Here is a 24701-nt window from a genome sequence, read left to right on the forward strand (position 1 = left end):
AAAGAGCTAGACACATCAGGACTTTGGGGTAAGGATTAAAGAGCTAGACACATCAGGACTTTGGGAACTTTCAGATCAACACACGAAAGCACTTTTTTCTGCCTGTCATATAATGAGCCAAACAGGAGAACATGTGGACCCCAAATGCGTACCAGACTAGACAATGCACAGCAATTTGTGATCCATACTTGGACAAGTGAGCCCCAAAGGCTTTTAAGAGCAGAGTGAAATCCCATCTTTTCAGCCTCATTTCTAGTGAGTGCAAGTGAAGTCTTTTCCTGCTACTTTTTTGCTCATCTTTGGCAAAGACTGTGGGATGTCCTGGCAATACGTGATTTTGCAGTTAATACTGAAGACCTGATTCACAGTTAGTATCTGTCTATTATCCAATAAGTGTCTTATTGCTTCATTGGGGACCTTCAGTTAAAGCATAATGGTGTGATTCTCATCTCATTCAAGCAAGTGTAAATCGGGAGTAACTCCACTGAAGCCAATGGCATAAAAGCAGTGTAGTTGGGAACAGAATCGGTGGCGTTGATGTTAATTCAAAGAAAAAGCACTTACCTTGCTCACCACATACAGCATGCGAGTGTCAGAGTCATAGAACGGGAACAGCAGCCCGGAGGAGCCATCCAGATCCTCCTCAACTAAAGGCACAGAAAGATCACCCTGGGCATGTCAAAGGAGAGAGAAACAGCCGCTCTCAGAAGCTTAGTGCCATGCCTGAAAATGCCCTAGAACATCTGACCCTGAGTCCCACTGTTGCTCCCACTGGATTTGTGGGAGGGAGGGCAGTTCTGAGCGGGCCCATGGCCACGGAGGGAGGGATACGCAGAAGACTCTTTACACTTCTTATTGCAGGTCTGGAGTATGGACATGCTGCTCCCGTCTGCCTGCTGCCGGCCCATAGCTCCTTTGAAACTGCTCCCTCCCATACTAGGCACCCCTTCCAATGCTAGAAGATTGCTTCCATTTCTGTTTGCATTATTGCCATGCTCTTAGCCTGCCTTGCTTCTTCACCAATTAGTTTCTATTTAATAACATTTTATACACAAAAGCCAGGATCCACCTAAGAGTTTTTAGCTTGACAGACCAGCTTGGAACTTAGCTACAAATTAATTCTTGGGTATTTGGCAGGCACAAGGGTTAAAGTGAAAGTAATGAGGAATCCCAATTGGTGAGGAAAACTGGGCAATCTATGGCGGGATTGCTGATTCTGACTCACCTGCTCCCATAGTGCAATTTGCCTGCTATTCCAGCGGGATGTTCCAGTAGAGAGCAGCTTTTTCATGTTTCCTAGAAACAAAACTTTATTCACTCTGTGAGACTTGCAGCTGGCTTCCTGTAAGGAGACACACAGCACATTACTGTCATGGTCACATGGGAAATCCAGGCATGGGGAGACCTTTTTTTTCTCATTGCTGTCCAAAGCTTATTTGAGTTTGCTGAGCAGAAAAGGCACGAATTGCCCCCTTCTCCTGAAGCCCCACCGAATGAGGATCTCACTGCACATCTGCCAGCAATGGCAGCGCAGGTCACATGGGGCTGGGTTGCTTGCCCTGCTGCAGCAACGGGAGTGCAGGTCGCACGTAGGGTTGCCAGGCATCTGGTTTTCAACCGGAACTCCCAGTCAAAAAGGGATCCTGGCAGCTCCCATCAGCACAGCTGATCGGGATGCTAAAAGTCTGGTTGGCCACAGTGCTAGCAGGGCAGGCAGGCTCTGTGCCCAGCTCCTGGGAAGCAGCCATGTCCCTCCGGCTCCTAAGCAGAGGTGCAGCCAGGGGGGCTCCACGCGCTGTGCGCCCCCTGCTCCAGGGCACCACCCTGAGTGCTGGCTCCAGAGCTCCCATTGGCCAGGAACTGGAGCCCACACCCTGAACCTCCTTCTGCGCCCCAACACCCTGCCCCATCCCTGAGCCCTCTCCCATACTCTGAACCCCTCGGCTCTACCTGGGAGCTCCCTCCTGCACTCCAAGCCCTTCATCCCCAGCCCCACCCCAGAGCCTTCACCCCCTCCCACACCGCAATCACCTTCCCTAGCCCAGAGCCCCCTCCCACACTCCAAACCCCTCAGGCCCACCCTCCAAACCCCTCCTGCACACCAACCCCCTACCCCAGCCCGGTGAAAATGAGCGAGTGAGCAAGGATGTGAAGAGTGAGCTACAGAGGGAGGGGGATGGAGTGAGCGGGTGGCAGGGCCTTGGAGAAGGGGCAGGGCCTTGGGGAAAGGGTGGGGCAGGGGGCAGGGCAAGGGCGTTCAGTTTTCTGCAATTAAAACGTTGGCAACCCTAGTCATACAGGGCTGGGCTGCTTGCCCTGCTGCAACAATGGCAGCAGTGTGGCACAGAGGGCAGCAAGAGGCCCAGCCCCCCTGGGGCCTTTGTGAAAAGCCCAGCGATCAGCTTTACACTGCGCTGGAGTGCATAAGAGGGAGACCATGGGGCCCTCTAGCGGCTGCAGCTTGCAGGAGCCACATGCCAGAATACTGCTACCCTGCCAGCAGAAATGTTACGTAGGCTGCGGCTAGTTATGGGTTTTAATGTAGAAGCTTTTGTGTACTTGCACAGTGTGGCCCTGCAATCTCTCCCACCGAGTCAGAGAGGACTATTCAAACAGACACTGGCAAGGGGACAACACAGACCTGGATCCCTTGCCATCTATTCCCAGGACACCATGCACCATAGTGTCTAGGTGGGAAACTAACCCAAACATGGTGAATTTCAGGGGGGAGTGAGAGAATGAGGGGATGAGGTGGGCAAGAAGCAGGAGGCTGGGGTGAGCATAAGAAAGGCAGACAGGCAAGAGTGGCATGAGGTGTTACGGGAACCAGTCAGGTGAGGGGATGAGGCAGGGGTGCATAGGAGAACGGAAATCTTTATGTTTTCCCTTCCGAGAAGTAGACGACTGCAAAGCAGTGAATTCAGGGTGTAAATTCAGATACTGAGCACAGTGCTGTTTGCCTCTCCTGGGTGGCAGCCAGTAGCTGTTAGCATGCAGAGGGAGATCTGCTGCTGGAGACCCTTGACAGACACCATGAGATCCGTTCTAACAAAGCATGGCCCCGGGAAGTGCGAGCTCACAGGAGAGCAGCGTTTCGCCCCAGTCACTCTGTTTCTGTTGCGGTTTCCAGGTTTATTCTGCCGGTGGGGAAGGAGTGCTGCTGTAAGGCAGCACAACGTTACTTCACATGCTAAGGACTGTCCAAAAGCAGCGGCCAGGCTGTCAAGACGAGCAAGTCACACCAAGCTGTGTTGAGAGAGGCTGAGAAATGGCTGCTAGAGATTAGAGCAACAGCATCCAATTGATTTCCTCTTGGAAGCAGGCTCCGTTTCATCCAGGCCTCTGCTGGAGGAACTTGCAGCACCACGTTGGGACACATCATGGACACATTTCCAATTTAATCTCTTTTGAAAGAATTTGCCCCTCTTCCTCACAGATGGACAGGGCTACGCTGCGGCTGGCATGCACTGCTCCACAGACGAACTCCAGTTTAACTGGAGGGTTTAGCCCGGCCGCTCTGGAACACCAGGGCGCTGGACGGGGGCTCAGACGGAGCACGCTGAATAATCCGCTCCAGAATTCCCCACATCAGCCCAAGTCACATATCCTGCCTCCACCTGGCCCCTTGTGCAATGCTGCTCACAGAAGCAGCCATCCCCACCTGGAATACATCAGTGCGGAAGAGAAAAGACGGTGACTCACCTTCTCGTACCTGTTGGTCTTCGAGATGTGTCGTTCGTGTCCATTCCAATCAGGTGTGCGCGTGCACACGTGCAGGGTAGCCGGAAGATTTTTCCCCTAGCAGCCTCCGTCGGGCCGGTCTGGAGCCCCCTGAAGCCTTCATGGCGCTCAATATAGAGCCCTGCTGACCCACCACCCCCTCAGTTCTTTCTTGCCGGCTACTCCGACAGAGGGGCAGGAGGGTGGGTATTGGAATGGCCACGAACAACACATCTCGAAGAACAACAGTTACGAGAAGTGAGTAACCGTTTTTTCTTCTTCATGTGCTTGTTCATGTTCATTCCAATCGGGGACTCACAAACCCAAGTTCAGGAGATGGGGTCGGAGTCTTCCACTGATTGAAGCACTTTTCTGAAGGCCACGTCGTCTCTGGCCTGCTGGGTAATTGCATAGCGCGTGGCGAAAGTGTGGATGGAGGACCACGTCGCTGCCCTGCACATTTCCTGAGTGGGAACCTGACCCAGGAACGCTGTTGATGAAGCCTGCGCCCTGGTGGAGTGTGCAGAGATCGGAGGTGCAGGACCCCTGCCAGGTTGTAGCGCTCACAAACACAGGACGTGATCCATGACGAAATGCCTTGTGACGACACAGGCAGTCCTTTCATTCTGTCCGCCACTGACATGAATAACTGGACCGATTTTCTGAACGGCTTTGTTCTCTCGACGTAAAAGGGTAGCGCCCTGCGGACATCCAGAGAATGGAGCCTCTGCTCCCTGCCGCTGGAAAGTGGCTTAGGGTAGAATACCAGGAGAAAGATGTCCTGGTTGATGTGAAACTGTGACACAACCTTCAGGAGGAAAGCAGGATGGGGCCTGAGCTGCACCTTGTCCTTACAGAACACTGCGTAGGGAGGGTCGGACACCAGGGCCCTGAGCTCAGACACCCTCCTGGCCGAGGTTATCGCTACCAGGAACGTCACCTTGTAAGAGAGGGAGAGCAGGGTGCATGTCTTTAAAGGTTCAAAGAGGGGTCCCATGAGCCTAGAAAGGACCAGATTGAGGTCCCAGGCAGGGACAGGCTGATGCACATTACGGTATAGCCTGTCGAGCCCTTTTAAGAACCGGCTGACCATAGAGTTAGCAAACACAGAGCGGCCCTCCGCACCCAGGCGGAAGGCCGAGATGGCTGCTAAGTGGCACCCTTACTGATGACAATGAAAGCCCCGCTGCTTCAGATGGAGGAGGTAGCCCCGAATCAGTGGCACTGAGGCTAGCATCGGGGACAAATGGCGCTGCACTGACCAGGTTGAAAATCTCTTCCACTTGGCAAGGTAGGTGGCTCTTGTAGAGGGTTTTCTGCTGCCAAGGAGGACCTGTTTAACCTGGTCTGAACAGGAAAGCTCCATTGGGTTCAACCATGGAGCTTCCACGCTGTGAGGTGAAGCAACTCAAGGTTCAGATGTTGAAGACGACAGTGATCTTGTGTCAGAAGGTCCGGGAAGAGCGGCAGGGTGAGAGGGGCTTCCACTGACATGTCTAGGAGAGATGTGTACCAGTGCTGGTGGGGCCAGGCTGGTGCTATCAATATGACCTGAGCTCATTCTCTCCGGATCTTGAGGAGCACCTTGTGAACCGGCGGCATGGGTGGAAAGGTGTATAGGAGACAACCTCCCCATGGGAGGAGGAATGCGTCCACGCTGAAGTCCGGGCTGTGATTCTGGAAGGAGCAGAACTGCTGGCTCTTCCTGTTGTGTCACGTGGCGAACAGGTCTGGGGAAAGCCCCATCTCTGGAAGACTGAAATCGCGACATCCAAGTGAAGGGACCACTTGTGGCTGTGAAACGACTTGCTGAGGTGGTCCGCCAGCTCGTTCTGCACCCCGGGGAGGTGCGACGCTTGCAAGTGTATTGAATGTTCTATACAGAAGTCCCACAGCATGAGGGCTTCCTGGCACAGGGGAGAGGAGCGTACGCCCCCCGTTTGTTCGTATAGAACATTGCTGTTGTATTGTCCATCATGACTGATACATGTTGTCCTGTTAAGTATGCCCAGAAGGTCTGGCATGCCAGGCACACCGCTTTCAGCTCTCTGACATTGATGTGGAGACCTAGGTCCGCCTGAGACCAGAGGCCTTGAGTCCTGCAGTCTCCCAGATGTGCTCCCCAGCCCAAGTCTGATGTGTCCTTCACTAGCAACAGAGATGGCTGCGGCATGGCGAAGGGGACCCCTGAGCATACCTCCTGAGGGTCGGGCCACCACAGGAGGAAGTCGAGGACCTTGCAATGCAGGGTCAAAATCCTGTCCAAGCTGTCCTGGGTTGGGTGGTATACTGACGCAACCCATGACGGAAGAGGTCGAAGCCTGAGTCTGGCATGCTGCACCATGTAGGTACAGGCAGCCATGTGTCCGAGAAGCTTCAGGCAGTTTCTCGCTGTGGTGGTGGGAAACTGTCCGAGGCCTCAAATGATATCGGTCAGGGCCTGAAACCTCACTTCCGGCAGGTATGCCCTGGCTTGGGTCGAGTCCAGTACTGTCCCTATAAACTCTAACCTCTGGACGGGAGACAGAGTCAATTTTGCTTCGTTTAGAAGGAGACTCAGCTTGTCGAAGGTGGCTCTGATGAACCTGACCTGTTCGTGAGAAGGGTCCCTGAAGAGGGACGGGGAAGGAGGGTGGAAGGGCGGGAGGGCACAGAATTGGATCGAGTGACTGTGGAGCACCCAGCAGTCCGAGGTGATTCAGGACCATGCACAGTAGAAAGGGGACAGTCGGGATGAGAAGGTAAGGTGGGGTGGATCCAGCTGGGGATCTGGTGCGCCTGTCCTCAACCACCTTCAAAAGGCCTCTTTCAGGCCAGAAGGTGGTTTGGATTGGCCAGATCCCTGGCCTGAGGATAGGTGTTGTCTTTTCCTGCCACTCCTTTTCCTCCTCTGGGAACCTTCCTGGCGGTTCTGCTGATAGAACCTCAGAGGAGGTTGCGACCTAAAGTGTGGTAGGAGTGTGCAGGGCCAAAGACTGGAGGGTGGCTCATGAGTCTTTCAGGCTATGAAGCCTCTTGTCTGTCTTTTCAGAGAAATGAGTCACACCTTCAAATGGGAGGTCCTGAATAGTTTGCTGGACCTCGTAAGGGAGCCCCGATACTTGGGGCCAGGAGCCCCTTCTCATGGCCACCCCAGCAGCCATGACCCTAGTGGCGGCATCCTCACCATCCAATGCGACCTGGAGGGAAGCCCGGGAGGCTAGTTTTCCCTCCTCCACCAAGGCCAAGAACTTGACTCGGAAGTCTGAAGGGAGGAGCTCCACAAATTTGGCCATCGCTGCACAGGTGTTATAAGAGTACCTGCTGACGATGGCCTGCTGGTTTGAGATACGGAGCTGCAGACCCCCTGTAGAGTAGACTTTTCTCCCAAAAAGGTCGAGTCACTTAGCCTCCCTGTTTTTAGGGGAGGGCCCCTGGAAACCCTGCTGTTCACGCTGATTAGCAGCGTCCACAACAAGAGAGTTGGGAGGTGGGTGGGAGTACAAATGTTCGTACCCCTTGGAGAGCGCGAAATAACGCCTCTCGTTCCACTTGGCAGTGGGTGGTAAGGAAGCTGGGGTCTGCCATAGGATCTTGGTGGTGTCCACAATAGTTTTAATAAGTGGTAGGGAAATAGGAGAAGGACCTGAGGGAGCGAGGGTATCCACCTTGGGATCAGCCTCCTTGACCACCTCTTCAGCCTTAATGCCCAGACCCTTCGCAACAACTGGTGTAGCACCCTGTTGTCCTCCAGCGCCAAGGCTATGACTGCGCCCACCAATGCCTCGTCCGGAGACAAGGCAGAGGAAGCCCCTATAAGCAGCAGATGCTCCCTGCCATCAGCTCCCAAGGGGTCCCGCGACAGTCGGGGAACGTCAGTGCCGATGGAGCACCTGTCAGGGCCGGGGCAGTCAACCGCCGGTGGAGCCGGTGCCGAACCACGTCTGGAGCTTTCGCCTGGCTCACCTTGACCTCGATTGTCGTCTCCTACTCCCCCGAGAGCGGTAGGAGTCAGACTCCGACTCAGAGGTTTCCAAGACTGAAGACCACGGAGGAGCCGAACTTCAGTGCATTGAGCGTCGAGAGCTTGGGGAGTGACTAGGCTCTCTGTCCGAGTGGGCCGATGTCGAAGGACGTGGAGAGGGGGAATGCCTGGACATCACTGCCGGCTTCCCTCGACTGCACCTGGGGGCGGGGTGAGATCGCCAGCGCCGGAGGTTCCTCCCTCCTAGGGGATGAGAACAGCGCCATAAGGTGCAGCAGATCCCGAGCAGCTTCAAAAGCTTCCAGCATTGAAGGAAGCGGCAGCTGCTGGCCCGTAGGGACCAGTGAACGTGGGGGGGGCCTGACTCAACTTTCCTCAGCTGGGCAGGAGACGAAGCAGTTCTAATTGGGAATCTCGGGCTGTGGCCTGCCTGGGGTCTCCCTACCTTAGATTTAGCCAGAGGTGACCGACTGTCCGGCTTCTTTTTCTTCTGAGGCATCGGCGAGTGAGAGCGGTGCCTGCTCTCCGCTGGGCCTCGGGAGGTGCCGTGCCGGTGCCGAGCGTCCCGGGACGAGTCCTTTCTCGGCACTGAACTCGATGACGGCGCCGGGGCACTCCGCGTTGACAAGGACGTATTCAGAGCGGGTCCCCTGAGCCCGGGTCCGAATGGGGGTGTAGAGCGGCCTCCATGAGGATCACTTTTAGCCGCTGCTCCTTTTCTTTAAGAGTTCTAGGGCGGAACTCGTGGCAGATCTTAGAGCGATCCTTTTGGTGACCCTCCCCTAGGCACCATAAACATGAGGAGTGTGGATCGCTCTTTGGCATGCGCTTCAAGCAGACCACACAGCTTTTAAACCCCAGGGACCGCGGCATACCATGGCTCCGGGGAGTCAGAACAGGGGTGGGGACCCCACAACGACTCTAATCACTAACTCCGAAGATAAACTACGTACAAACAACTGGAGTTGAACGCGCTTGCTAAGCAAGGGCTACAGGAAGTTCCAGCCTACCGTCATTGGTGGTAAGAAGGAACTGAGGCGGTGGCAGGTCGGCAGGGCTCTATGTTAGGTGCCATGAAGGTCTCGACTCCTGGGGGCGCTGACCCAACCGATGGTACTGCGGGAAAAATCTTCCAGCTACTGTGCATGCGTGCACACACAGCTGATTGGAATCGACATGAACAAGCACTCGAAGAAGAAAGAGCTCTTACAGTCAGACTCACTGTGGACCAAGCTATTTAACCCTGTATACCTGTAGGACTGCTCCTGACCGCGGGTCAATGAGCCGTATCTTCCTGTCCCGGCAGGCAGTGGCTAACAGGCTGCCATCTGTGTTGAATGACATGGAGAGGATCACGTCCTTATGACAGCTGATTGTCTTCACCGGATTTTGAATTACGGGCTCCTTTGTGTCGAGGTTCCAGATCATTATCTGAGGCAAAGAAACAAATTTTCAGCACCTTTCCCTCAAACCAGCCCATTTGACCGTCAGCAAGTACAATACTGCACGCCAAGTGACTGCTCCCCTGAAGAGATGGGAGTGAAGTGCTGGAACAGTGTGCCCCCGTGAACTCGCACCTTCTTTACCCATATAATTATTATGATCACTAACGGTTTGACTATGGCCTGCAAGAGCATGCTTAGTACCTTAGAGCAGTGTGTCAAAGACACGCTCTCCGCCTCAAAGAGCTGACATGCTCATTTCCAGGGGACTTTTATTGCATGGGGAACTGTTGCAGGGGCAAACAGGGAGAATGAACAGCAGCCACTAACATTAACGAGAACTAAACCTACAACCAGACGCTGGGGAAGTGAACGTCATGCGGGTTGTGACTCCTCGAGGCTCTTCTGCACTGCAATCAGAGGGGTGACATGCCCCCCACTAGTTTTCATGGAACTCGTGCGAGTCCCTAGGGCTGTGATGCCATAGCCGTGCAGGCTGGGCAAGGCCGCCCAGGACTTGGACTTGAGTGGCTGGCCGGTGCGAAGTCCGTGCTGCTGTGGGTAAGCCTACCCTGCAGCGCAGCTCCCAACCTGCCGCCTCTGAGTGTGCGGATGCCTGGGCTGTGGTGGCCCTGCCTGCACTCTGCTCCCGAGGCCCCCCCAGTTTCCCTCTGTGGCCCCACCCACGCTCCACCCCTCCCTGTCCCTGCTCCACCCCTCCCCCACGGCCCCCACCGCTTGCAGCTTCTTGCTGAGTCCCTCCTCTCCTCCCCCAAGAGACCCCTGCCACTCGCCGTTTGCTGTTTCTCCCCTCTTCCACCCTCCTTAGGGCCCCCCACTTGCCACAGCACTTGCTGACTCCCAACTCCTTCCTCTCCTCCACCCTCCCTCCCCTACCCCCATGGCCTCCTCCCCCGAGCGGCTCGCGGTGGAGTCTCAGGGTGGGTGGAGGGAGTAGGCGAGCAGTGGGCAGGGGAGCACGGTGGAGGGGGTGGAGGAGAGGAGAGACTTGGCAGCGGCAGGTGGGGGGGGTTTGGTGGGTGGGTGGAAGGACTTGGCAGGTGGTGGGGTCTTGGGGGAGGGGAGGAGGGACTCAATGGGCAGCGGATGGAGATGGGGTCTCTGGGGGAGGAGGGGGGACTCAGCGGGCGATAGGGTCTCGGGGGTGGTGGTGGATGGAATCGGCAGGCGGTGGAGGCCTCAGGGGGCAGGGGGTGGAGGAGAAGAGGGACGAGGCAAGCGGCAGGCAGGAGGGCCTTGCGGGAGCGGGCTGAGTGGGAGCAGGGCCTCTGGGAGGAGGGGCCACGGTCCAGGCACCAGTGAGCTTCCGGCGCTCAGGCTGGTCTCCCCAAATGCTGGAACCACGTGTTCGTCCCCCATGGGGGTATGGCTACAGGAGCATCAGTCAACTCTGTGACTGCAGTGTGGACAGACACTTAGAGGAAAGGAGAGGGTCACTGAAAGTCGGGAAAGTTCAAAAGGCTCCTTTTTGGAGCTTGTACCCGTGTCCCTCTGCCCATGGTATCTAATTAAAACCACAGCCAGGGCCTGCAGTCCCACAGGTTACACAAACCACTTCAAAGCCACCTCTACTCAAAGGCATACAAAGCAGCAGCCAGAACACAAAAAGTGAGCTCACTTTCGGGCTGCCGGAGGAACTCGGACAGGACTGTGTTCTGTCAATATCAAAACACTTTGCAAAAGTGGGTTGATTTAGCCAAAAGTTTTGGTTTGGAGAAAAAAAGGGGAAAAAAGTTCAGATGACATTGCAATATCCTGTTTTGACATCTTCAGAATGAAACATTTCCATTTTCCTTTCTCAACAATATAATGGTGTTATAATTATATTGTGTTATATTAGAACATAAATAAAAAAGTTGAAATTGACACAAAACGTTCTGATCAATCTGAAAACATTTTTTTCTGAATTTTCTTTTGTGAAATATTTCAAATCTTCCAGGTTTTGTTCTTAACTGAAATTAAAACAGATTTCAAAATCTTGAAATCTGCCATGACTTGGAATTTCCATTCTCTGCCCTACACCAGACCTGCAATGCAGTCTGCCTGCCTCCCGGTCTCTCCATCTCTTGAAAAGCTAGTGTTTATATACTCCCCTTATTTCCCAGCATGCTTTGCCCCAGCTTACAACTATAATATGGCTGTCCTGGGGAAAACATTTCCTTGTCTGCCCTGCTCTTCTGATAGAGAGACTGGCTGGAATGCCCAAGAGCCAGACTACTCCCTCACCCCGAGAGGGCTGGGGTGAGCCCACTCTGCTTGGGGAACCCCAACTTTTGCCCCTGCAACCAGGACCAGCAGCACAGGTATCTGTACAAACCCAGCCTCTACATCCTTTGCCCCAGGTGGGGGTGACCCACACAGTAGGGTAGCGCTGACTCCAGGAGGGCTCTCCTCATACAATGGCCTGTTACAGAAAGCAACTACATGTGGGAGTACAAACAAAACTGATTGTGAAGAAACAAAGCAAGTATGGGCACCCTCTCCCTGCAGATGCACCCTCTGGGTCCCTCCCATGGGCCTGAGCCACACATTCTGCCCCGCAGCAGGTCAGAGAGGAGGGTCTGGTCCCACAGGGCAAAGCTGACTCACCTTATAATCATAACCAGTACTGAAGAGAATGTTGCTGGCCGTAGGATGCCATTCAATGAGTCCCACCCTTCGAGCATGACCCAGAAGCTCCTTCCTCGCACCGGTGATGTTCCTTGTTAGTAAATGTTTGGGGATATCCCAGATTTTCACCTAAACAGCAAATAGCAGCAGAGTCTTTATTCCACAGTGAGCCATCCTATCACTAAGATCCAGGCCAAGCACACTGTCAGTGCAGACAGTTGTGGATTATTCTCAAAGGAGAGAAACTAGGAGCAGCCCATTGACTTGCAGGCACATAGCGATATCTCCACTATAAAATGCACAGACATTAAAATATGCCTTGAAAATATTTTCTTAACAACTTCTCTCTTTTTCTGCCCTTTTAACTATCTGGGGAGAACAAACTAAATTATATGGCTCTTCTATGACCTTTATGCATATTCTAAACCTTTGCTTCCTCTCAGGAGCTAAAGGCAACGAGAGTCAATAGTGTGATCCCAAAGGTGAGACATTTGTCTGGGGAGCATAATTAAACTAAAGCTTAAGACACACAATTCCCAGGAAAGGAAAGCTCTCTGATGCTTGAGTCAAGAATTTTCCAACTATTGTTAGTTTCTCAAACCAAAGCATCCTATAATTTACTCATGGAGGAGCCTTCCATCTCTCTTAGTCATAGATTCCAAGGCCAGAAGGGACCATTCTGATAATCTAATCTGACTACAATACAGGCCAGGGAACTTCCCCAAAATAATTCCTAGAGCAGAAGGAAAAAATCCAATCTTGATTTTAAAATTGGCAGTGATGGAGAAACAGATTTATTAACTAGTGTGACAGGGTCAGGCCAGATGGCTACAGGAGAGTGATGGAAGGCAGATATATTAGCCCCAGGTTAAGTAGGTCCCTTTTCCCTTGGTAAGGTAACAGGGAAGGTTCCAGAACATTCAGGAACTTTCTGGAAACAATTAAGGCAGACAGGTTGATTAGAACACCAATCAAGAAGCTGCTAGAATCAATTAAGGCAGGCTAATCAGGGCACCTGGGCTTAAAAAGCAGCTCACTTCAGTTTGTGGTGCACATGTGAGGAGCTGGGAGCAAGAGGTGCTAGGAGCTGAGAGTGAGAATGCATACTATTGGAGGACTGAGGAGAACAAGTATCAGACATCAGGAGGAAGGTCCTGTGTTGAGAATAAAGAAGGTGTTGGGAGGAGGCCATGGGGAAATAGCCCAGGGAGTTGTAGCTGTCATGCAGCTGTTACAGGAAACACCATAGACAGCTGCAATCCACAGGGCCCTGGGCTGGAACCGGAGTAGAGGGCGGGCCTGGGTTCCCCCCATCTTTCCAACTCCCTACTTGATCCGGAGGAGTTGAACTGGACTGTGGGTTCCACCAGAGAGAAGATCTCTGGCCTGTTCCCCAATCCACTAGGTAGATCAGCAGAGACTGCGGGGATTGTTCTTCTTCCTTTCCCCATGCTGGCCAGTGATGAGGCTAACTGAGTGAACGGCAGATTCGAGCCATGAAAGTGGCCAAACTGAGGGCTGCTGTGAACCTCTGAGGTGAGAAAATCCGCCAATAAGTGCAGGACCCACCAAGGTAGAGGAGGAACTTTGTCACACTAGAGAAAGATAGATTTTAAATAGGGCTGTCAAACAATTAAAAAAATTAATCACAATTACAAGATTAAAAAATAGTTGTAACTAATAGCAGTTTTAATAATAGTTGCATTGTTAAAGAATAATAGAATTTAATAGTTGCATTTAATAGTTGCATTGTTAAAGAATAATAGAATACCATTTATTTAAATATTTTGGGGTGTTTTCTACATTTTCAAAGATATCGATTTCAATTACAACAGAATACAAAGTGTACAGTGCTCACTTTATTATTTTTACTACAAATATTTGCACTGTAAAAAAGAAAAAATCATATTTTGCAATTCACCTCATACAAGTACTGCAGTGCCACCTATCGTGAAAGTGCAACTTACAAATGTACATTTTTTTAACATAACTGTACTCAAAAATAAAACAATGTAAAACTTTAGAGCCTACAAGTCCACTCAGTCCTACTTCTTGTTCAGCCAATCACTAAGACAAAGAAGTTTGTTTACATTTATGGGTGATAATGCTGCCTGCTTCTTATTTACAATGTCACCTGAAAGTGAGACCAGGAGTTTGCATGGCACTGTTGTAGTAGGCGTTGAAAAGTATTTGTGTGCCAGATATGCTAAATATTCATATGCACCTTCATGCTTCGTCCATCGTTCCAGAGGACATGCTTCCATGCTGATGACGACTTCTGCTCAATAATAGTCCAAAGCAGCGCAGACCAATGCACGTACATTTTCATCATCTGAGTCAGATGTCTCCAGCAGAAGGTTAATTTTCTTTTTTGGTGGTTTGGGTTCTGTAGTTTCCACATCACGGTGTTGCTCTGTTAAGACTTCTGACAGCATGTTCCACCCTCATCCTTCTCAGATTTTGAAACGCACTTCAGACTGTTAAATCTTGGTTTGAGTGCTGTAGCTATCTATAGAAATCTCACATTGGTACCGTCTTTGCATTTTGTCAAATCTGCAGTGAAAGTATTCTTAAATCGAACAACATATGCTGGGTTGTCACCTGAGACTGCTATAACACAAAATATATGGCAGAATGCGGGTAAAACCATGGAGCAGGAGACGTACAATTCTCCCCTAAGGAGTTCAGTCACAAATTTAATGAAAACATCATTTTTTTAACGAGTATCATCAGCTTCCTCCTAGCACGGGGCATTTATTCTTCAGGTGATCAATGGAATTACAGTGGTAGCCCCTTCTGGGTTCTTCGGTTTTCACAAGAGATTTGGGATGGGGATTAGAGGAATAGTTTTGGCTTCCCACCAGGTTTAAGTCCTTCTTTCTGTGGTTTGCTCCCAGTACATGCCTGGGTCTACTCAAAGGCATCAGCTAGAGATGGCATCTCATCCACACTTTTCAGATTTTTGTCCAGTAGACACAGTTTCACATCATCTTTATATACGCTAAGGAAATGCTACAGAGCAACAAAGTCAAACATTTCTTCAAAGCTTGAAACCCTTTCCCCCCCTCAGCCATTTTCCCATCAGATTTTTCATCATGTTTACATATTCCCCATTACTCATGGGGCACTGCACCCGATATTCTTCATAGTGATATTATTATGATATGGTTATAGCATAACTATGATGCATTTTATGCATGCTAAGTCATGTGAGGGGTCATTGGAAAAGTTATGATTTGCTGAATATGATTATCCTATTTGTATGCATGTATCATTTTTGTATCTGAAGTTATGAGTATTTAGTATGTATCTGTATTTCAAATGTAGTTACACCTGGGTAATGCCCACTAGACAAGATGCTTTCAGTCTAGATAGCTGGGTGGGGAAGGGCCTATTCAGGGCAATGGGCCATTAGGAAAAAATGACAGGCCTTAGGAGAAGCTTAACTCCCACCTGGGGAGCCTTCCTGAAAATGTTACAGACAGCCTCCAAGTAATGGCTGCTATGACGCTACAAGGTCATGTGATGAGACCACATGTCTCTGGACTCCATCTTGGGATGTCAGTATTTTTCCACAGACTGGTCTGGGAACCAAGCTTTGGGAACAAAGGGTTCCCGCCATATGCAAAAGCTATATAAGGTCGTGGTGGGGGAGTGACATCATTTGTGGTTCTTCACTTCCCACCCAAGAAGCCACCTGGAAACATCTGAGGAACAAAGACTGAACTGGGGGAAGTGTTAGACCCAGGCTAAAGGGATTTCTAGCCTGTGTATGAAACACCTGGGGATTCCAAGCTGTAAAGCAAGTGCATCTTGCCCCTTAAGAATCTGCAGCCTGCTTGTATTTAACAAGCAGCGGCGAGCAATCTCTCTCCCTCTCTTACTGTCTGCTTCCCCCTTTTTACTTCCTTCCTGTGCCTATTGGTGGGCTCTGGCTAATGGCTTAGTTACCCTTTCTGCCCTGCCCCACTCGCAAATTAGGCACAGTTCTTCTTAGTCAGCTCCAATCTGTTTGCCCGATTTGATGACTCAGGCTTTCATACCTAGCACTTTGGCACAACGCCTCAAAGAAATTTGTCACACATTGATGCCATCTACTGGATATCAACAGAAGCAGCAAACTGAGAAACCTGACAGCTGAGAGCAATCTGGCAGATGGCCAATAGAAACCAGATGGTTGCCCTCGCCAATGAGCCCTGAAATCAGGGTATATAAAATTGATGTCACCATATGGGACCCCAGAGTTGACTGAAGCCACAAAGAAACTGTAGACTCCCCAGTGCCATAAACACCCAGACGAGCTGTGTGGAAAGGACTCTTTCCAATCCCAGGGTAAGACGATAAGAAGTGGCGACATTCCATTTCAGAGACTGTATTTCCCCTTTTGTATTTAATATAAATAACTGAAGGTTCTATTGATTAAGTCTACACTCCCTCGTGAGACATCAAGTAACCATATTTTAGATGATGTGAAATGCATGCCCTCCTTTATAAGTCCACACAAACTGGCCTAACAGAGACTTGAACAATAACTTCAAGCAATTGCTTTTGATATACTAAACCTTTCCCTTATGGACCAATCCATTCCAATAACAGGTAACCACATTTTTAAAAGTGTCTTTAAGACAAGTATATCCTTACTGCTTGGAGAAACACTGGGAAGGCGATCAATGTGTTGGGTACTAAAGAACTCATTATCGTAAGTAAACATAATAAGAAAGCTTGGTGATTTCCATTGTTCCTTAGGGTAACCACTGAGCCTCAACTTTCGTCTTTGACAGCGGCTTGTTAGACCAGTGGTTTTCAAACTGCGGGTCGCAACCCCGTACTGGGTTGTGGAATGTAAGGCGCTGGGTCATGGTGGCTCTGGTCAAAAGTCCCGCCGTTAAAAGACCCGTTGGCGGTGCTGCTCGGCTAAGGCAGGCTAGTCCCTCCCTGTTCCGACACCGCGCTGCACCCTGGAAGCGGCCAGCGGCGGGTCTGGCTCCTAGGCGGGGGGCGGCCACAGGGCTCCGCGTGCTGCACCTTCCCCGAGCACTGGCTCTGCACTCCCATTGGGCAGTTCCCAGCTAATGGGAGCTGTGGGGGGGAAGCAGTGCCTGTAGGAGAGAGCCGCACAGAGCCACTTGCGCACCGCCTAGGAGCCAGACCTGCTGCTGGCCGCTTCCAGGGCGCAGTGCGGTCCGCAGTGCCAGGACAGGCAGGAAGCCTGCCTTAGCACCCCCGCTGCACCACTGACTGGCAGCCGCCCGAGGTAAGCCTGCACCCCAACCCCACACCCAAATCCCCTGCCCAAGCCCTGAGCCCCCCCAAATCCGAAGCCCCTTCCTGCGCCCCCAAACCTCTCATCTCTGGCACCTCCCCAGAGCCTGCACCCCCAGCCCAGAGCATTGACCCCCTCCTGCACCCCAACTTCCTGCCCCACCCCTGAGCCCCCCCAAACCCAGAGCCCCTCATCCCTGTCCCCATCCTTCAGCCCTCACTCCTGCACCCCAACTCTCTGCCCCAGCCCTGAGTCCCTCCCACACCCCAAACCCCACATCGCCAGCTCTCTTGGGTGGCGGGCATCAACAATTTTCTTCAACTGCGTCACCAGAAAAAAAGTTTGAAAACCACTGTGTTAGACTGTATTGCTGTGTGCAGTACATAACTAGAATATTGGTTTTGTCCACACTTGATTGGTGCACTGCTGATTGTATATTGATGTGGTTCTGGTTGAATTATAAATTGTTGATTGGTTACGAACAAGCAAGTGTCCTGATTTTAAAAACTGTTCAAGTTAAAAGTTGACCTGAAAAGAACCTAGCATTAAATTGGTAAGCTAATGACCCCCAGACTCAGTAAAATGGTATTATCATATTAGGTTCCAGTCTAATATTGGTTATAACATTTATCCAATTGGCAAATCTAGCTTATTAGATTTCAGCTTTAAAATCTAACTGGCACCTCAGCAAATTTGTAAAATTGACCCCCTTTCTTGACCACGAACTCTCATGATTCTCCTCTTCACCAGCAGTACAGAGGCAGGCCACACTGACAGAAATTGCCTATTCATTGCAGAGATGATCCAATAATCAATGAATTCCATTTATTTCAGTAAATTCCAATTTACTCCCATTGCATAATGCATAATTTGCGCAGAAATTAATGTTGTGTGAGCAGAATTTCCATTTCCTCCTACAGAAATGGGCTGCAGAGCTGCTGGCCGCCACTCGGGGGGTGCAGGACCCACAGAGCCCAACTTGCAAAGAGAAGACACTGCTGCGGGGAGAAGGGGGGAGGAAGCTGGAGGGTTCCTGGCAGCTGCAGTACCCAGCATGCCCTGAAGGAAGGAGGGGGCGTGGAGGAAACTCTGTACAAGCCTGGGACCCAACATCAGACTGTTTCTCCTTCTGGATCCTGGGCTCTGGTGGGGAGCAGGTGTGAGTGTCTGGGCTGGGGAGCGCCCTGCAGCTGGGCTCTGGGGCTAGGGGTGTGGGTGTCGCGCTGGGGGGGCCTGTGGCTGGGCTCTGGTGGGGAGGAGACATGAGTGTCTGGGCTGAGGGGGTCCGAGCTGGGGAGGCACAGCTGGGCTCTGGTGGGGGGTGCAAGTGTCTGGGCTGGGGTGCATCCCAGGGGGTGTGGGTGTCTGGCCCCCCTGCTGGGCTCTGGTGGGTAGGGGGCAAAGAAATAGGAACTGGGTTGTCATAGGGGTTTCCTTAACTCTCTACTCCTGGTGGAATTTTGTGTCTGTATTGTTACAGACATAGTTGCAGATCAGTATTCTGAAATAAATTACAAAATAATTGAAACTGGTGTGATTATATGGTGTTATTTTGACAAATAAAATATGCAGAATTTTAAAATATTGCATGCAGAATTTTTAATATTTTGGTGCAGAATTCCCCCAGGAGTACGAATTGGAGCTGTATGCATTCGAATTGGCCTCCCAGACAGCTTTTAGCCAAATCATGAAACAAAGATTTGGCATAAATTGAAATGTCTGAGGAGGCATTAACATTCCCTGGTTGTCCATCCAGGCTCAGATCCGGCTTTTAGGTTTTGTGCAAAGCTGTCATCCATGACAGTGGAAGCTGAGCACTTGGAATGCTGTCAGGGAGAGACCCATCACAACGTGGACCATGTAGTGCAAGATAGGAAGGAAAACACTATGGAATCCTGAACTCTAATGTGAGAGAGAGATACCAGTGGAATGCATTTCTAATTACTTCACCTCTCTGTTATGTGGGAGAGCTGGATATCTGAACATTGTCACTGCTGAAACTGTCAGTAAAAACAACCTGGCACAAACACACCACAACCAAGGTCATTGCCCCAAACTCCTGTGTGATGTTCTGTACCTGCGGGGAACACCCTAAACCCCCATGTTCATCTTTATAAAATGACTGTGTGGTATCCAATACAAAGTTTGTTATGTTGGGTGTCTTCGGAAGGCTCATGCTGCACTGAGCATTGTTATTATAGTGTCTTATAGTAATTGTTGTTACAGTAATGTTACAGGTTATAATTTCATGTATATAATTATGAGGCTGAAAATGTATCCTCATGGCTTAAATAAGCACAGGAAAAACTCTCCAAGAACAGAGAGACAGTTCACCTCTCATCAGGGCAGGTATGGGACAAACGCAGCCCAGCCTCATGGGAACAAAGGATGCTGGCCTCGACTGCTACAAAGGATCTGTTGGACTCTTGAGTGAGTCACCCCCTTCCTTTGGTCAGTTTGAGACTGCAATAAGGTAATGCTCACCTGACTCTGAAGGGGGGGAGCGGGGCAAAGCCAAGAGGGAAGAAAGGACGTTATAAAAGGGAGAGACATTTGCCATGCTCTCTCTCTCGCTCTCTCTCCCACCTCCATCTACAGACACCGCACCAAGCAACTGAAGCGCTGATCAAAGGGGAGAGCCTGGCTGAAGGGCAACCAGCCAGCCTGTGGTGAGAAGCATCTAAGTTTGTAAGGGCACTGAAAGTGTTAAGATCAGCTTAGAATGCGTTTTGCTTTTATTGCATTTGACCAAATCTGACTTGTTATGCTTTGACTTATAATTACTTAAAATCTATCTTTGTAGTGAATAAATCTGTTTATTCTACCTGAAGCAGTGCGTTTGGTTTGAAGCATGTCAGAGACTCCCCTTGGGATAATAAGCCTGGTACATATCAATTTCTTTGGTAAACTGACAAACTCATATAAACTTGCAGCGTCCAGCAGGCATAACTGGGCACCGCAAGACAGAGGTTCCTAGGGTTGTGTCTGGGACCAGAGATATTGGCTAGTGTCATTCGGCTGCACAATCCAAGGAGCAGCTTACATGCCAGAAGCTGTGCGTGAACAGCCCAGGAGTGAGGGTTCTCACAGCAGAGCAGGGTAAGGCTAGCTCCCAGAGTCAAGGATTGGAGTGACTTAGCAGATCACTGGTCCAGATAACACCAGAAGGGAACGTCACAACCTGCAACATTGACTCTGTGTCTTTGGGGTGGTATTTTGTATTTCTTTCCCAAGGAAGAGCATTAGAATCATAGAATATCAGGGTTGGAAGGGACCTCAGGAGGTCATCTAGTCCAACCCCCTGCTCAAAAGCAGGACCAATCCCCAATTAAATCATCCCAGCCAAGGCTTTGTCAAGCCTGACCTTAAAAACTTCTAAGGAAGGAGATTCCACCACCTCCCTAGGCAACGCATTCCAGTGTTTCACCACCCTCCTAGTGAAAAAGTTTTTCCTAATATCCAACCTAAACCTCCCCCACTGCAACTTGAGACCATTACTCCTTGTCCTGTCCTCTTCCACCACTGAGAATAGTCTAGAACCATCCTCTCTGGAACCACCGCTCAGGTAGTTGAAAGCAGCTATCAAATCCCCCCTCATTCTTCTCTTCCGCAGACTAAACAATCCCAGTTCCCTCAGCCTCTCCTCTTAAGTCATGTGTTCCAGACCCCTAATCATTTTTGTTGCCCTTCGCTGGACTCTCTCCAATTTATCCACATCCTTCTTGTAGTGTGGGGCCCAAAACTGGACACAGTACTCCAGATGAGGCCTCACCAATGTCGAATAGAGGGGGACGATCACGTCCCTCGATCTGCTTGCTATGCCCCTACTTATACATCCCAAAATCCCATTGGTCTTCTTGGCAACAAGGGCACACTGCTGACTCATATCCAGCTTCTTGTCCACTGTCACCCCTAGGTCCTTTTCCACAGAACTGCTGCCGAGCCATTCGGTCCCTAGTCTGTAGCTGTGCATTGGGTTCTTCCGTCCTAAGTGCAGGACCCTGCACTTATCCTTATTAAACCTCATCAGATTTCTTTTGGCCCAATCCTCCAATTTGTCTAGGTCCCTCTGTATCCTATCCCTGCCCTCCAGCGTGTCTACCACTCCTCCCAGTTTAGTATCATCCGCAAATTTGCTGAGAGCGCAATCCACACCATCCTCCAGATCATTTATGAAGATATTGAACAAAACCGGCCCCAGGACCGACCCCTGGGGCACTCCACTTGACACCGGCTGCCAACTAGACATGGAGCCATTGATCACTACCCGTTGAGCCCGACAATCTAGCCAACTTTCTACCCACCTTATAGTGCATTCATCCAGCCCATACTTCTTTAACTTGCTGACAAGAATACTGTGGGAGACCGTGTCAAAAGCTTTACTAAAGTCAAGATACAATACATCCACTGTTTTCCCTTCATCCACAGAACCAGTAATCTCATCATAAAAGGCGATTAGATTAGTCAGGCATGACCTTCCCTTGGTGAATCCATGCTGACTGTTCCTGATCACTTTCCTTTCATGTAAGTGCTTCAGGATTGATTCCTTGAGGACCTGCTCCATGATTTTTCCGGGGACTGAGGTGAGGCTGACTGGCCTGTAGTTCCCAGGATCCTCCTCCTTCCCTTTTTTAAAGATTGGCACTACATTAGCCTTTTTCCAGTCATCCGGGACTTTCCCCGTTCGCCACGAGTTTTCAAAGATAAAGGCCAATGGCTCTGCAATCACAGCCGCCAGTTCCTTCAGCACTCTCGGATGCAACTCGTCCGGCCCCATGGACTTGTGCACGTCCAGCTTTTCTAAATAGTCCCTAACCACCTCTTTTTCCACAGAGGGCTGGCTCTCTACTCCCCATGTTGTGATGCCCAGCACAGCAGTCTGGGAGCTGACCTTGTTCGTGAAGACAGAGGCAAAAAAAGCATTGAGTACATTAGCTTTTTCCACATCCTCTGTCACTATGTTGCCTTCCTCATTCATTAAGGGGCCCACACTTTCCTTGGCTTTCTTCTTGTTGCCAACATACCTGAAGAAACCCTTCTTGTTACTCTTAACATCTCTCGCTAGCTGCAGCTCCAGGTGCGATTTGGCCCTCCTAATTTCATTCCTACATGCCCGAGCAATATTTTTATACTCTTCCCTGGTCATATGTCCAACCTTCCACTTCTTGTAAGCTTCTTTTTTATGCTTAGGATCCGCTAGGATTTCACTGTTAAGCCAAGCTGGTCGCCTGCCATATTTACTATTCTTTCGACACATCGGGATGGTTTGTCCCTGTAACCTCAACAGGGATTCCTTGAAATACAGCCAGCTTTCCTGGACTCCTTTCCCCTTCATGTTAGTCCCCCAAGGGATCCTACCCATCCGTTCCCTGAGGGAGTCGAAGTCTGCTTTCCTGAAGTCCAGGGTCCGTATCCTGCTGCTTACCTTTCTTCCCTGTGTCAGGATCTTGAACTCAACCAACTCATGGTCACTGCCTCCCAGATTCCCGTCCACTTTTGCTTCCCCCACTAATTCTTCCCGGTTTGTGAGCAGCAGGTCAAGAAAAGCTCCCCCCCTAGTTGGCTCCTCTAGCACTTGCACCAGGAAATTGTCCCCTACGCTTTCCAAAAACTTCCTGGATTGTCTATGCACCGCTGTACTGCTCTCCCAGCAGATATCAGGAAAATTAAAGTCACCCATGAGAACCAGGGCGTGCGATCTAGTAGCTTCCGCGAGCTGCCGGAAGAAAGCCTCATCCACCTCATCCCCCTGGTCCGGTGGTCTATAGCAGACTCCCACCACTACATCACTCCTGTTGCTCACACTTCTAAACTTAATCCAGAGACTCTCAGGTTTTTCTGCAGTTTCGTACCGGAGCTCTGAGCAGTCATACTGCTCCCTTACATACAGTGCTACTCCCCCACCTTTTCTGCCCTGCCTGTCCTTCCTGAACAGTTTATAACCATCCATGATAGTACTCCAGCGAATTAGTAACACAGAACGAGCCAGGAAACTTACAGTGGCATCTTCAGAAGAGGAAGCGATTACAAAGTCATCAAAAGGGCTCCACTTGATGTCCAGGACATTTCCTTTGTGCCCGCACACCCTGGGGTAGTGAGGATCAAGCTTGCCTGTCTGAAAAGAACAGCAAGGCTCTGTTAGCTCAGAAAGGCTACATTTGGCCACAGAATAGCAGGAGGTCTCCATGCAGGCTGGCCCTACAAGGCTGGAGCTAAGCTCCTTGGCACCTCACATAGCAAGATCCACAGTGCTCAGTTTACTGGAAATGGGTCCTTGCTTGCCCTTAAAGCCATGTCCTCCTAAGCTCAGGACAGGCTGACACTACATACTTACTTCGGTATAACTACTTCCCTCGGGAATGTGAAAGATCCACACTCTTGAGTGATGTAGTTATACCAACCTTAAACCCCCGTGTAGACAGCGCTACGTTGACGGGAGAGCTTTTCCTGCCGACATAGCTACCGCCGTTCACAGAGGCGGAGTTATTAAGCTGACAGGAGAACTTAGAGCATCTTCACCAGAAGCCCCACAGCGGCACAGCTGCGTCAGTTGTTTCTAGTGCAGGTTTCTAGTGCAGACCTGCTTCTTCGTCTTTGCCTTGCCACACTCCCTCTGAGCGCCTACAGGAGAAAAGCCTTATGATGATTGAGCCCTGCCAAGGAATAGGGCAGCATCCTGGAGCCACTGACCACATCCCAAATGGTGGTAATGAGTAAGGAGCAGCCTGATTCCTAGCTCTCATCACAAGGGGGCTGCAATGGACTGGAATGGATTTGACGACAGACAAAGGGCTTCGGGAAAACTCTACAGCTCAGTGCCAACCCTTGCTAATGGAAAACAGGAAAGTGAGTCAGTAGTGAACAGAAGAACGGCCCTATTGGGTCAGATCACTGATCCATCTAGCCCAAGGTCTTGTCTTCATACAGTGGCCAGTGCCAGAACCTTCAGAGAGCAAGACCGAATGCACTCCTGTATGCACACCATACACACCACTGTAAAAATCTTTGTATAAAATATGCCTCGTGAGGTATCATTTGAAAACAACTCGCGTCAATTATTGGATGGTGAATTTATGTAGCAACATTATATGTAAAGTTATGAATTCCCCTGTATGATGATGTTAGCAAATGTTCAGCCCTGACTAGGCAAAAGCACAGGTCTATCCTAAACAAAGGCGTGTGTATTTACCTCAGTTTACATATAAGTAGTAAGCAGAGTCCTTGAGACAGCAAGAGGGGGAAGTGGCAGGATCCAAGGCAAATCTGCTTTTCGCCATACACAGGGGAGAAGAAAGAGCAAGGAGCCACCTTCACTCCCAGACTCCACATTGCCTTCCTTACTTCTTGAATCTTGAAACTTCAAGAACACCCCAACGTATCCCTCTCTACCCCGCTCTCTCTTTCACCTAACACAACAAAGGAAGCAGCCCTTGGACTCTGGGAGACAGCCTGGCCTGAAAATTTGGTCAGCAATGCTACTGGGAACCTGTGGTAAGGATTTTACCTTGAACCAAGCTGTCACGGAGTGTGGGGGAGTCCAGGCCCTGCACCCCTCTTTCTGGGATTCACTGAGACTCTCAGCCAGCCAGTAAAACAGAAGGTTTATTGGACAACAGGAACACAGTCCAAAACAGAGCTTGTGGGTACACCCAGGACCCCTCAGTCAAGTCCTTCTGGGGGA

At 50.5% G+C, this 24701-nt stretch overlaps 1 protein-coding gene across 2 annotated transcripts in view; it reads right to left on the bottom strand.

Annotated features, from left to right (window-relative positions):
- Window positions 1-24701, bottom strand: part of CORO2A (coronin 2A) — an 85119-nt gene that overhangs the window by 17640 nt on the left and 42778 nt on the right. For both annotated transcript variants that reach the window (XM_073346008.1, XM_073346007.1), the window contains exons 3-7: window positions 23019-23135; window positions 11737-11886; window positions 8936-9115; window positions 1226-1342; window positions 565-669 (exon numbers count right to left, since the gene is read on the bottom strand). In XM_073346008.1, coding sequence (XP_073202109.1) covers window positions 565-669; window positions 1226-1342; window positions 8936-9115; window positions 11737-11886; window positions 23019-23135 — 669 coding nt within the window. The remainder of the gene's footprint in view (window positions 1-564; window positions 670-1225; window positions 1343-8935; window positions 9116-11736; window positions 11887-23018; window positions 23136-24701) is intronic.

This window comes from Lepidochelys kempii, chromosome 5 (genome assembly GCF_965140285.1).
Source record: "Lepidochelys kempii isolate rLepKem1 chromosome 5, rLepKem1.hap1, whole genome shotgun sequence".
Lineage (NCBI taxonomy): Eukaryota > Metazoa > Chordata > Testudines > Cheloniidae > Lepidochelys > Lepidochelys kempii.